Source organism: Oncorhynchus masou, chromosome 14, assembly GCF_036934945.1.
Source record: "Oncorhynchus masou masou isolate Uvic2021 chromosome 14, UVic_Omas_1.1, whole genome shotgun sequence".
Classification (NCBI taxonomy): domain Eukaryota; kingdom Metazoa; phylum Chordata; class Actinopteri; order Salmoniformes; family Salmonidae; genus Oncorhynchus; species Oncorhynchus masou.
This window is the reverse complement of record NC_088225.1, coordinates 26786392-26803251: the sequence shown is the minus strand read 5'-3', so window position 1 is coordinate 26803251 and position 16860 is coordinate 26786392. Positions and strand designations below refer to the sequence as shown.

General features: G+C 44.8%; 1 protein-coding gene across 1 annotated transcript in view; it reads right to left on the bottom strand.

Annotated features, from left to right (window-relative positions):
- The window catches only part of LOC135554645 (protein kinase C alpha type-like), a 179333-nt gene that overhangs the window by 32755 nt on the left and 129718 nt on the right, over positions 1-16860 (bottom strand). The window contains exons 7-10 of the mRNA XM_064987052.1: positions 9922-10068; positions 9499-9672; positions 6811-6902; positions 6501-6563 (exon numbers count right to left, since the gene is read on the bottom strand). Of these exons, the coding sequence (XP_064843124.1) occupies positions 6501-6563; positions 6811-6902; positions 9499-9672; positions 9922-10068 (476 nt within the window). The remainder of the gene's footprint in view (positions 1-6500; positions 6564-6810; positions 6903-9498; positions 9673-9921; positions 10069-16860) is intronic.

Here is a 16860-nt window from a genome sequence, read left to right as displayed (position 1 = left end):
CTCAGTCTCTCCCCCTCAGTCTCTCCCCTCAGTCTCTCCCCTCAGTCTCTCCCCCTCAGTCTCTCCCCCTCAGTCTCTCCCCCTCAGTCTCTCCCCCTCAGTCTCTCCCACTCAGTCTCAGTCTCTCCCTCAGTCTCTCCCCCTCTCCCCTCAGTCTCTCCCCCTCAGTCTCTCCCCCTCAGTCTCTCCCCCTCAGTCTCTCCCCTCAGTCTCTCCCCCTCAGTCTCTCCCCTCAGTCTCTCCCCCTCAGTCTCTCCCCTCAGTCTCTCCCCCTCAGTCTCTCCCAGTCTCTCCCCCCAGTCTCTCCCCATCAGTCTCTCCCCTCAATCTCTCCCCCTCACCTCCAGTCTCTCCCCCTCAGCCCCCCCACCCCCGTCTCTCGCCCCCCAGTCTCTCCCCCTCAGCCCCCCCACCCCCGTCCTCACCTCTGGGGCGATATAGTCACCACAGAAGGTGCGTGTGACCATGCCTTCATACATGTTCTCCTTACACATGCCAAAGTCTGCTATCTTAATGTGGCCCTCAGAGTCCAGCATCACGTTGTCCAATTTGAGGTCCCTGTGATAGAGGGATCAAAGAAAGGGAGAGAGATAAAGAGCAAGAGAGACATAAACAGAGAGAAAGAGAGAGGGAGAGACGAAGCAAGAGAGTTGGAGAGAGAGAAGGAGTGAGGGTGAAAGAGAGAAAGGGGGATTAGCATTGAGGTGTGAAAGGAAGGCGTTTGAGAGTTTAATTGTGTCAGCTGTTATTTGATTACGGAGCTGGCGTGTTGTTGACTGAATTATTGCTGTTTGTTCTTTCTGAAGGAGGCAGAAGATCAGAGGGAGGCTGAAAACATTTGAAAAACATCAATATTTTGCCTTAAATTATCCTGTTTTTCTGTCCCTCAACACGCATTCAACACACTAAAACACTACAACAGACAATCATTCTTTGGCCTCTAATCAGCTGTGGTCCTACAGCAGCCCGCCTCTTTTCACCATTCCTTCGCTTCTACCTTCCATTCTGGCGTCTTTCTGCTCCTTTGCCTGTTCATTTGCTTTTGCTCTGTGTTTTATATTAGTCCTTTAGTCCTGTGTCTTATATCACTGTCCTTTAGCACTGTGTTTTATATCACTGTGTTTTAGCCCTGTGTCTTATATCACTGTGTTTTAGCCCTGTGTCTTATATCACTGTCCTTTAGCACTGTGTTTTATATCACTGTGTTTTAGCCCTGTGTCTTATATCACTGTGTTTTAGCCCTGTGTCTTATATCACTGTGTTTTATTTCACTGTGTTTTATATCACTGTTTTATAGCACTGTGTTTTATATCACTGTGTTTTAGCCCTGTGTCTTATATCACTGTGTTTTAGCCCTGTGTCTTATATCACTGTGTTTTAGCCCTGTGTCTTATATCACTGTGTTTTAGCCCTGTGTCTTATATCACTGTCCTTTAGCACTGTGTTTTATATCACTGTGTTTTCGCCCTGTGTTTTATATCACTGTGTTTTATATCACTGTGTTTTATATCACTGTGTTTTATATCACTGTGTTTTAGCCCTGTGTCTTATATCACTGTGTTTTAGCCCTGTGTCTTATATCACTGTCCTTTAGCACTGTGTTTTATATCACTGTGTTTTCGCCCTGTGTTTTATATCACTGTGTTTTATATCACTGTGTTTTTGCCCTGTGTTTTATATCACTGTGTTTTATTTCACTGTGTTTTATATCACTGTGTTTTATAGCACTGTGTTTTATATCACTGTGTTTTCGCCCTGTGTTTTATATCACTGTGTTTTATATCACTGTGTTTTAGCCCTGTGTCTTATATCACTGTCCTTTAGCACTGTGTTTTATATCACTGTCCTTTAGCACTGTGTTTTATATCACTGTGTTTTCGCCCTGTGTTTTATATCACTGTGTTTTATATCACTGTGTTTTATATCACAGTGTTTTATAATACTGTGTTTTAGCACTGTGTTTTAGTTAATCTACCACTATCTGTTGTTGGAGCGTCAGAACACTAAACGGAGAGCTGGAGCGATGGAGGAATGAGTTGAATGGAAATGACTTTTCAGTTGGAGTAGAGGACATGTTGACCTCAGCCTCTCTCACTCCACTCTTTTTTTCTCTCGTCATTTTATTTTTCAAGGAGTCAGGTGATTAATGTGAGATGAATGCTGCAGTCCTCTGGGCATTCAGACTTCACAGCAACGTCAACTCACCATCATTATGATCAGGAATACGACTTTCCCGAAACGGAACCAAAACAACGTCGCCGTAAACGGGGCAGACGAAGCAGTGTTCTGGTCAGGCTCCGTAGACGGGCACATCACGCACCACTCCCGAGCATACTACTCGCCAATGTCCAGTCTCTTGACAACAAGGTTGATGAAATCCGAGCAAGGGTAGCATTCCAGAGGACATCACAGACTGTAACGTTCTTTGCTTCATGGAAACATGGCTCACTCGAGACACGCTATCGGAGTCGGTACAGTCAGCTGGTTTCTTCACACATTACACCGACAGAAACAAGCATCTTTCTGGTAAGAAGATGGGCGGGGGAGGGGGGGTATGCCTTATGATTAACAAGACGTGGTGTGATCATAACAACACACAGGAAGTCAAGTCGTTCTGTACACCTGAAATAGAATTCCTCACAATCAATTGTCGACCGCAAGAGAATTCTCTTCGATTATAATCACAGCCGCATATATTCCTCCCCGACAGCCCTGAACAAACTTTATTTGACTCCATGTAAACTGGAAACCACATATCCTGAGGCTGCATTCATTGTAGCTGGGGATTTTAACAAGGCTAATCTGAAAACAAGACCCCCTTAATTCGATCAGCATATTGATTGAGCTACCAGGCCTGGTAAAACCCTGGATCATTGTTATTCTAACTTCCGCGACGCATATAAGGCCCTCCCCCGCCCTCCTTTTGGAAAAGCTGACCACGACTCCATTTTGTTGCTCCCAGCCTATAGACAGAGACTAAAACAGGAAGCTCCCGCGTTCAGGTCTGTTCAATCTGATTCCACGCTTTAAGATTGCTTCGATCACGTGGATTGGGATATTTTCCGCATTGCGTCAAACAACAACATTGACGAATACGCTGGTTCGGTGAGCGAGTTTATTAGCAAGTGCATCAGCAATATCATACCCACAGTAACTATTAAAACATTCCCAAACCAGAAACCGTGGATTGATGGCAGCATTCACGCGAAACTGAAAGCGCGAACCACTGCTTTTAACCAGGGCAAGGTGACCAGAAACATGACCGAATACAAACAGTGTAGTTACTCCCTCCACAAGGCAATCAAATAAGCTAAGCGTTAGTATAGAGACAAAGTAGAGTCGCAATTCAATGGTTCAGACAAAAGAGGTATGTGGCAGGGTCTACAGTCAATCACAGATTACAAAAAGAAAGCCAGCCCCATCGCGGACCAGGATGTCTTGCTCCTAGACAGACTAAACAACTTCTTTGCTCGCTTTGAGGACGATACAGTGCCACTGACAAGGCCCGCTACCAAAACCTGTGGACTCTCCTTCACTGCAGCTGACGTGAGTAAAACATTTAAATGTGTTAACCTTCGCAAGGCTGCAGGCCCAGACAGCATCCCCAGCCGCGTCCTCAGAGCATGCGCAGACCAGCTGGCTGGTGTGTTTACGGTCATATTCAATCAATCCTTATCCCAGTCTGCTGTTCCCACATGCTTCAAGAGGGCCACCATTGTTCCTGTTCCCAAGAAAGCTACTGTAACTGAGCTAAACGACTAGTAGCACTCACTTCCGTCATCATGAAGTGCTTTGAGAGACTAGTCAAGGACCATTTCACCTCCATCCTACCTGACACCCTAGACCCACTGCAATTTGCTTACCGCCCCAATAGGTCCACAGACGACGCAATCGCAACCACACTGCACACTGCCCTAACCCATCTGGACAAGAGGAATGCCTATGTGAGAATGCACCATAGTACCCTCCAAACGCATCATCAAGCTCGAGACCCTGGGTCTCAACCCCGCCCTGTGCAACTGGGTACTGGACTTCCTGACGGGCCACCCCCAGGTGGTGAGGGTAGGTAACAACCCGCTGATCCGCGGGGTGGAGATGTATATACTGTACTCGATTCCATCTACTCCATCTTGCCTATGCCGTTCTGTACCATCACTCATTCATATATTTTTATGTACATATTAGTCATCCCTTTACACTTGTGTGTATAAGATAGTTGTTGTGGAATTGTTAGGTTAGATTACTCGTTGGTTATTACTGCATTACTCGCATTAACATCTGCTAACCGGTATGTGACAAATAAAATGTGATTTGATTTGATAGAGATAAAACAGAGCTTTGTCTTTCTCTCTCTCTTTGAACCTCACTCATTCCATATCTCTACCTCTATATTCCTCCCCCTTTACATCTGTCTTTCCTTTCTTCATAACTAATTCTCTCTTACTATTGCTTTTGTCTCCATTCTCTAACTCTTTCCCTGTAGCCTACAGTATTCTCCATGTACAGTATCTATGTACAGTTGAAGTTAGACGTTTACATACACCTTAGCCAAATACATTTAAATGTTCACACTCCTGACAATTAATCCTAGTGAAAATGTCCTGTTACAGGCCAGTTAGGATCACCACTTTATTTTAAGAATGTAAAATGTCAGAATAATAGAAGAGAGAATAATTTCTTTCAGCTTTTATTTCTTTCATCACATTCCCAGTGGGTCAGATGTTTACATACACTCAATTAGTATTTGGTAGCATTGCCTTTAAATGGTTTACCTTGGGTCAAACGTTTCAGGTAGCCTTCCACAAGCTTCCCACAATAAGTTGGGTGAATTCTGGCAGAGCTGGTGTAACTGAGTCAGGTTTGTAAGCCTCCTTGTTCGCACACGCTTTCAGTTCTGCCAACTAATATTCTATAGAATTTGAGGGCAGGGCTTTGTGATGGCCAGTCCAATACCTTGCCTTTGTTGTCCTTAAGCCATTTTACCACAACTTTGGAAGTATGCTTGGGGTCATTGTCCATTTGGAAGACCTACTGTATTTGCGACCAAGCTTTAACTTTCTGACTGATGTCTTGTGATGTTGCTTCAATATGTCCACAGACTTTTCCATCCTCACGATGCCATCTATTTTGTGAAGTGCACCAGTCCCTCCTGCAGCAAATCACCCCCACAACATGATGCTGCCACCCCCGTGCTTCACGGATGGGATGGTGTTATTCGGCTTGCAATCCTCACCATTTTTCCTCCAAACATAATGATGGTCATTATGGCCAAACAGTTCTGTTTGTTTCATCAGACCAGAGGATATTTCTCCAAAAAGTACGATCTTTGCCCCCATGTGCAGTTGCAAACCGTAGTCTGGCTTTTTTATGGCGGTTTTGGAGCAGTGGCTTCTTCCTTGCTGAGCGTCCTTTCAGGTTATATTGATATAGGACTCGTTTTACTGTGGATATAGATACTTTGTACCTGTTTCCTCCAGCATCTTCACAAGGTCCTTTGCTGTTGTTCTGGGATTGATTTGCACTTTTCGACCCAGGTAAGTTGGTTCTCTAGGAGACAGAACGCGTCTCCTTCCTGAGCGGTGTGACGGCTGCGTGGTCACATGTTGTTTATACTTGCATACTATTGTTTGTACAGACGAACGTGGTACCTTCAGGCATTTGGAAATTGTTCCCAAGAATGAACCAGACTTGTGGAGGTCTACAATTTTTTTCTGAGGTCTTGGCTGATTTCTTTTCATTTTCCCATGATGTCAAGCAAAGAGGCACTGAGTTTGAAGGTAGGCCTTGAAATACATCCACAGCAACACCTCCAATTGACTCAAACGATGTCAATTAGCCAGAAGCTTCTAAAGCCATGACATCATTTTCTGTAATTTTCCAAGCTGTTTAAAGGCACAGTCAACTTTGTGTATGTAAACTTCTGACCCACTGGAATTGTGATACAGTGAATTATAAGTGAAATAATCTGTCTGTAAACAATTGTTGGAAAAATTACTTGTGTCATGCACAAAGTAGATGTCCTAACTGACTTGCCAAAACTATAGTTTGTTAACAAGACATTTGTGGAGTGGTTGGAGTTGTAATGACTCCCACCTAAGTGTATGTAAACTTCCAACTTCAACTGTACATCTCTTAGCCTTGGCTCTTCCTTTCTCTCTTTCTTTATCTTCCCTGTACTTCTCCTTCTTTTATCTCAATACCTCCATAATGAGTCTCTCAGTCTGTATTTATAGAACCTTCTAAGCTAACTTTTTCTGCATGCAGATATAATTAAGATCCAGCTATTATAAACAAGCCAGGCAACGTTGCAGCTCAATACTCAGCTTTCACAAACAGCAGTTACTCCCTGTGTCACCACCGTTTCTCAAGAACACTGTAGTTGTCCCTGATGTCTTTTAAATTTCAGTGTGGGACTAATTTCTACACTACACCGGATAAGGAAATCCCCCAAACCAGTGTAGAGATGAATATGGTTCCTCCAGGGAGACTTTCACACCCACCTGTATACAACACCCTTTCTGTGGAGGAAGAACAGGCCCACAGCGATCTCTGCAGCATAGAACCTACAATGGCAACAACATGATCACTTAGAAAAACATGTAAATATGTGAAAAGTGTGATGATTTTTCAAAACAGTGGATGTTACAGAAAGGTATAATACCAGGCTGATAATACAGTACATCCATTTACAGAGAGCTGACTTTGAGGATATAGATGCTGTGCACTATTGACTTTAAACCTGTCTTATAGGTGAGCTAGGTCTATATGTATGGCAAGGGATATAGTCAGTGACAACAGACTGTAACTTACACTGCCTGTGGCTCCTTGAACTTGCCCACACGCTGAATGTGGTACATGAGGTCCCCTCCGTTAATATACTCCATCACAAAGTACAGACGATCCTAGGAGAGATGACAGAGATGGAGAGAGATAAAGATGACAGAGATGGAGCGAGGGAGAGAGAGAGAGTCATCAACATCAAACAAACCTTCACAAAAGCTGAAAGGCAGGATGTAGTGTTTATAGAACACCTCTGTAGTGACTGACCCACAGCCTCCTATTAAAACCTATACTACCTGACCTACAGCCTCCTATTAATACCTGTACTACCTGACCCACAGCCTCCTATTAATACCTGTACTACCTGACCCACAGCCTCCTATTAATACCTGTACTACCTGACCCACAGCCTCCTATAATACCTACTACCTACCTGACCCACAGCCTCCTACCTACTACCTGACCCACAGCCTCCTACTAATACCTATACTACCTGACCCACAGCCTCCTATTAATACCTGTACTACCTGACCTACAGCCTCCGATTAATACCTGTACTACCTGACCCACAGCCTCCTTAATACCTACTATACCTCCTATTAATACCTGTACTACCTGACCCACAGCCCTCCTATTAATACCTGTACTACCTGACCCACAGCCTCCTATTAATACCTACTACCTACCTATACCTACTACCTGACCCACAGCCTCCTATTAATACCTGTACTACCCTGACCCACAGCCTCCTATTAATACCTGTACTACCTGACCAGCCTCCTACAGCCTCCCTGACCCACAGCCTCCTAATACCTGTACTACCTGACCCACAGCCTCCTATTAATACCTGTACTACCTGACCTCCTACCTGTAGACCCACAGCCTCCTATTAATACCTGTACTACCTGACCCACAGCCTCCTATTAATACCTGCCTCCTATTAATACCTGTACTACCTGACCCACAGCCTCCTATTAATACATATACTACCTGACCTACAGTACTACCTGACCTATTAATACCTGTACTACCTGACCCACAGCCTCCTATTAATACCTGTACTACCTGACCCACAGCCTCCTATTAATACAGCCTCCTATTAATACCTGTACCCTGACCTACTACCTGACCTATTAATACAGACCTCCTATTAATACCTGTACTACCTGACCCACAGCCTCCTATTAATACCCTGACCCACAGCCTCCTATTAATACCTACCTGACCTCCTATTAATACAGACCTATTAATACCTGTACTACCTGACCCACAGCCTCCTATTAATACCTGTACTACCTGACCCACAGCCTCCTATTAATACCTGTACTACCTGACCCACAGCCTGTACTACCTGATTAATACCTGTACTACCTGACCCACAGCCTCCTATTAATACCTGTACTACCTGACCTACAGCCTCCTATTAATACCTGTACTACCTGACCCACAGCCTCCTATTAATACCTACCTGACCCACAGCCTCCTACTACCCTGACCTACAGCCTCCTATTAATACCTGTACTACCTGACCTACAGCCTCCTATTAATACCTGTACTACCTGACCCACAGCCTATTAATACTGACCCAGCATTAATACCTGCCCTCCCACAGCCTCCTATTAATACCTGTACTACCTGACCCACAGCCTCCTATTAATACCTGTACTACCTGACCCACAGCTGTACACCTGACCCACAGAAATACGGAGCTGACAGAAACAAAACACAGTAGGTTTGTACCCTCATCAGTACCCTGCTGATGTACACAACATAGAAGACCAATATTCCATCCCTGACCCACAGAAGTGTATGAAAGCCCAGCAGGTGTCAGGTGTAACCTTCAGACCTGAGTGTTTTATTGTTCTATGAAAGGCCTTATAAGTCATCTGTCAGTCAGACAGAGAGGCTGGAGCAGGACTCTCCACAGGGGCGTCTCTTCTCTCTCTGCTCCCTCTGCTCTGTAGATCTATATGATGGGGTTGTTTGGAGAGGTTCAACTCACTCAACTCACTGGCCACTGTGTTGAAGCAGTGTGTGCCGTGTACACGCACAAACACAATGACACAAAAGAAACATACACACATTAAATACACACATCTGTTTTACTATCCTTGTGGGGACCAAACGATTGATTCCCATTCAAAATCCTATTTTCCCTAAACCTTAACCTAACCCGAACCATAATCCTAATCCAAAACCCCAACCTTAACCCTAAACCGTACCCTTAACCTAACCCTAATTCTAACCCTAAACCTAAACCCAACCCCTAAGCCTAAAATAGTAATGTTCCTTGTGGGGACAGGCAAAATGTCTTCACTTGACAGAGCTGTCTTGGTTGTCTTATCCTTGTGAGGACTCCACACACAAGCCCGTGTTCTACAGGAGTGTGTGGAGATGCGTCGTCAAGGGCTCTGTCTGTTTCTTCTCAGTGAGAGGTTCATGAACAGGGATGAGAACACACTGAGGAGGCCTCCTCTATTATTCAGCTGCAGGATGTCCCCTGAACCCCTTAGTCCCACTGGGAATCCCCTGTGTGTGTGTGTGTGTGTGTGTGTGTGTGTGTGTGTGTGTGTGTGTGTGTGTGTGTGTGTGTGTGTGTGTGTGTGTGTGTGTGTGTGTGTGTGTGTGTGTGTGTGTGTGTGTGTGTGTGCGTGCGTGCGTGCATGTGTAAGTCCATGTATGTATGCCCATGTGTGCGTGTGTGTGTACAGTACCTACCACAGTCTGAAAGCAGGAGTGGAGTGCAGTGAGGAACGGTGGTTTGTCTCTCTGGGCCAGGACTCTCTTCTCCACCATGGTACACTCCACATCATCATCCTGGATCACCACGTCCTTCTTCAGGATCTTGACGGCGTACAGCTCCTCTGTGGACTTCATCTCTGCCAGCATCACCTACACAGGGTCACCTGGGCTTAAAGGTGCTTTCTCTCCACGGGATTTACACCACAAGCCCTAACCCTAACCTTAAAGGGACATTACATTCCAAAAATATAAGTTTGTCAGATGTTTTCACACCTCAAAAGTAGTCTACCGAATATGTAAAAAATGATCCCTGCCATTGGTTCTGCTGGTCCAGCTTGATGCCTCAACCTCTAATGAATTCAACTACTCACATGTTACATTCCCAGCCCCTTCTCTTACCTTGCCAAAGCTGCCCTTCCCCAGCAGAGCCAGAAAGTTGAAGTCACTGAGTCGGACACGGTCCATTCCGGGCATGGTGCGGTCCGAGCTGAACCGTCTGTGGTCCGCTGGCGTAATCACTTTCTTCCCATGGCCCAACTTGGCTTTCTACGTCGCAAAACACACATACGCAGATACGTACGTACGTACCAACACAGACGCACGCACGCACACACACACACACGCACGCACACAGACGCACACACGCACACACACAGACGCACGCACGCACGCACACACACACACGCACGCACGCGCACACACACACACACACACACACACACACACACACACACACACACACACACACACACACACACACACACACACACACACACACACACACACACACACACAAACTTGTTACACCACATATTACAATTCATTCTACATGCTCCACAGACATGACTCAACATCCAACAAACAAAATAACAAAAATGTCATGAGGTGCTTGATGCAGCCTGCCAAGTAAATGATCTGTCCTTAAGGGATAGAACGTGTCCCAAATGGCACCCATAGGCCTCTAGTCTAAAGTAGTGCACTATAAAGGGAACAGGGATGCATCCAGATTCTTTCTTTCACACAACCAACATGATGAAATCCTACTCTTCTGATTCTGACAGCATCAAATGCAACCCAGTGCTCAGCTGCCTTTCATCCAGTGTCTGTTGGTGTGGAACAGAGTTGAGACCAAGCATTAAAGGGGCAATCTGTGATTGCTCCATCCATTTTGGGACTTTTAAATGAATGATATATATCCATTGATTCGTCAAGAATATAACTTAGAAATGCCTCATGAGAGTAGTTCAACTGTCATTAGAACCCAAAATATAAGATTGTTTTACTCCATTGTTTGTAAACAATGTAATTGTAAACAAACACTGTATAGCTTCAAAAGAGTTAAAACTATAATTTTGATCAGATGGATGGTCAGTTCTTGCATCCATAGCTCTGTCAATACATTTCCCTAACTCTATCCCTCAGGTGTTTACCCAAAAAAGCAGAGGGGTGTCCACTTTTGTGTTGTTTAAATAGCAGATTGCCCCTTTAAGTGTCTCCTGCCTATGAGACTGACAGAGAGTCAGTCAGAAAGTATAGTCTGGTGCTCTGGGACTTGTGGGAGTTCCATAACAGCTGTTCTGGAGTCAGGTAATATTCCTCAGTCACAAACACTATTCCCACTCATCTGTCTGCTTTATGGTAGCTTTAACACTGGGATAGATGCCATGGTAATAGACTGCTACCATGCTCTAGTGGGGCTTTGCTTTGACGATAGGCTTACAGCTTCTACATATTTTCAAGGCTTCAGAATGGACCCATGATGAAGCTACTTCATAGCTAGTAGGGAGGTGGTAATAACAAGTTCCTATAGAGCTTCAGAAACAATTTATATCCCAAACAACACAAACTAATTCAGAAAATGAATGCAGAAGCACCAAGACAACATAAAGATTTGATAACCAAAACTTGTAATAACAGAACAATTCAGATGTTTTGATGTTTCATATCGACTGATTGGAGCATAAAAAAATATATTTGTTGCCCTTTGATTGACAGTTATCCAGAGTAGTATTTGACATTATTGTGAGACATGGGTGTGGGTCAGTAGGGGTGTCTCTGTGCCCCTTTGTGACAATGATTGGACTGCCATGTCCCCAACACAGAGGGCAATTAGAGCTCACCGGCCACCACTGCAGCTCCAACCGCTGTCTGTTTCTTTCAGATAACAAGAGAAAAAGGAAACTAACACCCAGCAGAGAGACAACTGTTGCCAGGCCAACTACCTGTCTATGATTGCATTTCAGAAAGAACTGAAGCCTCGGACCAGACTCACTATCACGGTCCTGATTCTATTATGATTCTGGTGATGAATGCACACCTGATGAAAAATACAAACACGATTTGACAAAATTAACTGCAAGGACCGGTTGACTTTGTCTTTTCGATAACTAGATATTTTTAATTTGTTGAAATTTGTCTCTGGACACTAGGGAAAGACTCTTGACACTCTGATGAAGGCCAACCGTTGCCGCCTGCTATAGACCACCTTCTGCCCCCAGCTGCGCCCTGGACACCATATGTGAACTGATTGCCCCCCATCTATCTTCAAAGCTCGTGCTGTTAGGTGACCTAAACTGGGACATGCTTAACACCCCGGCCATGCTACAATCTAAGCTTGATGTACCTCAATCTCACACGAATTATCAATGAACCCACCAGGTACAACCGCCAAATCTGTAAACACAGGCACCCTCATAGATATCATCCTAACCAATCTGCCCTCCAAATACACCTCTGCTGTCTTCAAACAGGATCTCAGCGATCACTGCCTCATTGCTTGCGTCTGTAATGGGTCTGCGGTCAAACGACCTCCACTCATCACTGTCAAACGCTCCCTTAAACACTTCAGCAAGCAGGCCTTTCTAATCGACCTGGCCCGGGTATCCTGGAAGGATATTGACCTCATTCCGTCAGTAGAAGATGCCTGGTTATTCTTTAAAAGTGCTTTCCTCACAATCTTAAATAAGCATGTCCCATTCAAAAAATGTAGGACCAGGAACAGATATAGCCCGTGGTTCACTCCAGACCTGACTGCCCTTGACCAGCGAAAAACATTCTGTGTGGCGTACTGCATTAGCATCGAATATCGCCCGCGATATGCAACTTTTCAGGGAAGTTAGGAACCAATATACACAGGCAGTTAGGAAAGCAATGGCTAGCTTTTTCAAACAGAAATTTGCATCCTGTAGCACAAACTCCAAAAAGTTCTGGGACACTGTAAAGTTCATGGAGAATAAGAGCACCTCCTCTCAGCTGCCCACTGCACTGAGGCTAGGAAACACTATCACCACCGATAAATCCACGATAATTGAGAATTTCAATAAGCATTTTTCTACAGCTGGCCTTGCTTTCCACCTGGCCACCCCTACCCTGGTCAACATCTGGACCCCTACAAATCAGCAAAACTAGACAATCTGGACCCTCCCTTCTAAAATTATTAGACAAAATTGTTAAAACCCCGGCAGGGTAGCCTAGTGGTTAGAGCGTTGGACTAGTAACCGGAAGGTTGCGAGTTCAAACCCCCGAGCTGACAAGGTACAAATCTGTCATTCTGCCCCTGAACAGGCAGTTAACCCACTGTTCCCAGGCCGTCATTGAAAATAAGAATGTGTTCTTAACTGACTTGCCTGGTTAAATAAAGGTAAAAAATACATTTCTAGCCTGTTCAACCTCTCTTTCTTATTGTCTGAGATCCCCAAAGATTGAAAAGCTGCTGCGGTTATCCCCCTCTTCTAGACCCAAACTGCTACAGACCTATATCTATCCTACCCTGCCTTTCCAAGGTCTTCGAAAGCCAAGGTAAAGAGATCACCGACCATTTCCAATCCCAACACACCCTCTCCGCTATGCAATCTGGTTTCAGAGCTGGTCATGGGTGCACCTCAGCCACGCTCAAGGTCATAAACGATATCATAACCTCCATCGATAAGAGACAATACTGTGCAGCTGTATTCATCGACTTGGCCAAGGCTTTCGACTCTGTCAATCACAACATTCTTATTGGCAGACTCAACAGCCTTGGTTATTCAAATGACTGCCTCGCCTGGTTCACCAACTACTTCTCAGACTGAGTTCAGTGTGTCAAATCAGAGGGCCTGTTGTCCGCACCTCTGGCAGTCTCTATGGGGGTGCCACAGGGTTCAATTCTCGGGCCGACTCTTTTCTCTGTATACATCAATGATGTTGCTCTTGCTGTTGGTGATTCTCTGATCCACCTCTACGCAGATGATACCATTCTGTATACTTCTGGCCCTTCTTTGGACACTGTGTTAACTAACCTCCAGACGAGCTTCAACGCCATGCAACACTCCTTCCGTGGCCTCTAACTGCTCTTAAATGCAAGTAAAACTAAATGCATGCTCTTCAACTGATCGCTACCAACGCCTGTATATAGACTTTTTTTCTATTGTGTTATTGACTGTATGTTTGTTTATTCCATGTGTAACTCTGTGTTGTTGTTTGTGTCGCACTGCATTGCTTTATCTTGGCCAGGTCGCAGTTGTAAATGAGAACTTGTTCTCAACTAGCCTACCTGGTTAAAAAAGATTAAATAAAATAAAGAATAAAATAAAAATTGTTCAAAATCGTATAATATAAGTCGCTGGGGATTTTGTAAGATGCACAGAGCATTCATTTTCAAGTGGCTCTTATGATGGTTGACAGCGTTCTGGAGCCAGCTTCTGTAGCAGGATGCAGAGAGAGACTGGGAGATCCCAGTGGAAGTGGGGAATAAAGGTGGGCTGACTGATGTATGATTGCTCAGAGACTGACGCTAAACCAGTCTATAGACAGGAGAGGCTAATGCAAGCAGAGCATAGGGACCGGCCCTTTACTGCACCGACACACCACCAACAACAAGCATGAACTACAGAACGTCATCATGTTAGACCTACAGGGAGAATATAGGTAGGTGTGTTGACATTCACAGTGACTAAATGGGTTGGTCGTGTTAGGTGGTGTTATTGGTTTCCAATCCAGTGGCTATTGGTAGGAAAAAGAGCAGCGAGCTCTAATGGTCAACATCAGAATGGCAGTTAAACACAAGGTGCGATGTTTTCTTTTTTTACGTATGCAAAGCATTAAAAAGTCACTTTTTAAGTACGTACTCACTACAGTACTTACTTACTATGTTACTACAGTTTTATGTTAGCTGATATTATGACTTAAATGCTTTCCAATGATGGTTATATGTAATGTGTTGGAATCTGAAGTTTAGTTTGTACAACAAAAAAGCTTAACGTAGGTGAGAAGTTAGACAATGTGAAACATACAATAGATTTTGTGAGAGCATTTGACCATTGAGTTTAACGCACGCACATACGCGCACACACACGCACACACACGCACACACACACACCTACACCTACACCTACACACACAAACCTATACAATTGAATCCAATCCAATGTTGCCACCTTGTGGAGGAGAGTGTGATTTTGTGAGAGCATTTGACCATTGAGTTTAACGCGCACGCACGCACGCACGCACGCACACACACACACACACACACACACACACACACACACACACACACACACACACACACACACACACACACACACACACACACACACACACACACACACACACACACACACACACACACACACACACACACACACACACACACACACACACAAGCCTATACAATTGAATCCAATCCAATGTTGCCACCTTGTGGAGGAGAGTGTGTGCACACACCAAGGCGTGCATGTACAGGACAGTTCATCACGATACACATGCCCACATGCTTAACCACTTATTAGCCTTCTATAGTCTAGGCTTGTGACGGACTAATAGAAGGCGGGCTGCGACCACACTACTGGCCAATAAGGAGGGGTCATTGTCTTAGCCAATGAGGAGCAGTAGTGTTGCTCTCCTGGGCAATGCCAGTGCATTGCTGAGCCTGAGATGGTGAGGATGAGGACCCCTCCAGAGGTCTGTGTGGTCCACAGATTTACTAACATCAACGCTGTATGTGTGTTTGTGTGTGTGTTTATGCGTGTGTCTGTGTGTGTGTGTACAATGTGTGACGTAATAGTGAAAATGTGAGAATTTCTCTTGCATAGCAGACCAGGCCTGGAATTACTCCTAACCACATGACCTGACCTGTACAAACTTGGCATCTTTGTTAGTAAATCATGTTTGAAGAAGCTGAACGCTACTCAAACCATCAGAGGAGAGGTGTGAGACATCAATGGAAGAAGACAAGAGGAGACTGCAGAGCTGATAGAGAAGGGTGGGAAAAGGAGGGATGGTTAGAGGAGAGGTGTGAGACATCAATGGAAGAAGACAAGAGGAGACTGCAGAGCTGATAGAGAAGGGTGGGAAAAGGAGGGATGGTTAGAGGAGAGGTGTGAGACATCAATGGAAGAAGACAAGAGGAGACTGCAGAGCTGATAGAGAAGGGTGGGAAAATGGAAGAAGACAAGAGGGATGGTTAGAGGAGAGGTGTGAGACATCAATGGAAGAAGACAAGAGGAGACTGCAGAGCTGATAGAGAAGGGTGGGAAAAGGAGGGATGGTTAAAGGAGAGGTGTGAGACATCAATGGAAGAAGACAAGGACTGCAGAGCTGGAGAAGGGTGGGAAAAGGAGGGATGGTTAAAGGAGAGGTGGAGGGGCAGAAGAGCTACCTTGAGGTAGTGGTTTAATTGGCAGGCCTAGAAGAGACAGGAAAGAGAAGTTCCAGTGGTAGTAAGTCCCCACCACCCCTTTAAAGCGCTTCAATATCCATGATAATGATTATTAACAGCTTATTTTTAATAAAGGATGGCATTATCAGCACATACAGAGAATGTCAAAACCATCTCTCAAAATATGCAACGGACACCATGCTCAAGAGCTACAATATTCTAATGATACTATACACCTGTAGAGGCATCTCTCTGTCTCTCTCTCTCTCTCTCTCTCTCTCTCTCTCTCTCTCTCTCTCTCTCTCTCTCTCTCTCTCTCTCTCTCTCTCTCTCTTCCTGGTGATGATGTTCTGGTTTCCCAGGCAACCCACCCAGACTTGTGAAAACCCTGTCCTTGGAGGGATGTGAAGGCTGTTGAATAGAGCGACATGAGAATTAAAACAACCCAACGACATGTAGGTCTCAGGAGACTTGGTTTCAGGACGCGAGGAAAGCAGGTCATATGGTTTTGCCCTGTGGTACTGTGTCAGTAGTTTGTATGGATTAAAGAGACAGAGGAAAATAAACAGAAAAAGAGAAATGTGAAAGAGGCAAGTAGTACTCTGAGAGCATTCATTCCAAGTAATATTCAATCACACAGCTAAAGAGGAGAGAGTAATATTCAATCACACAGCTAAAGAGGAGAGAGTAATATTCAATCACAC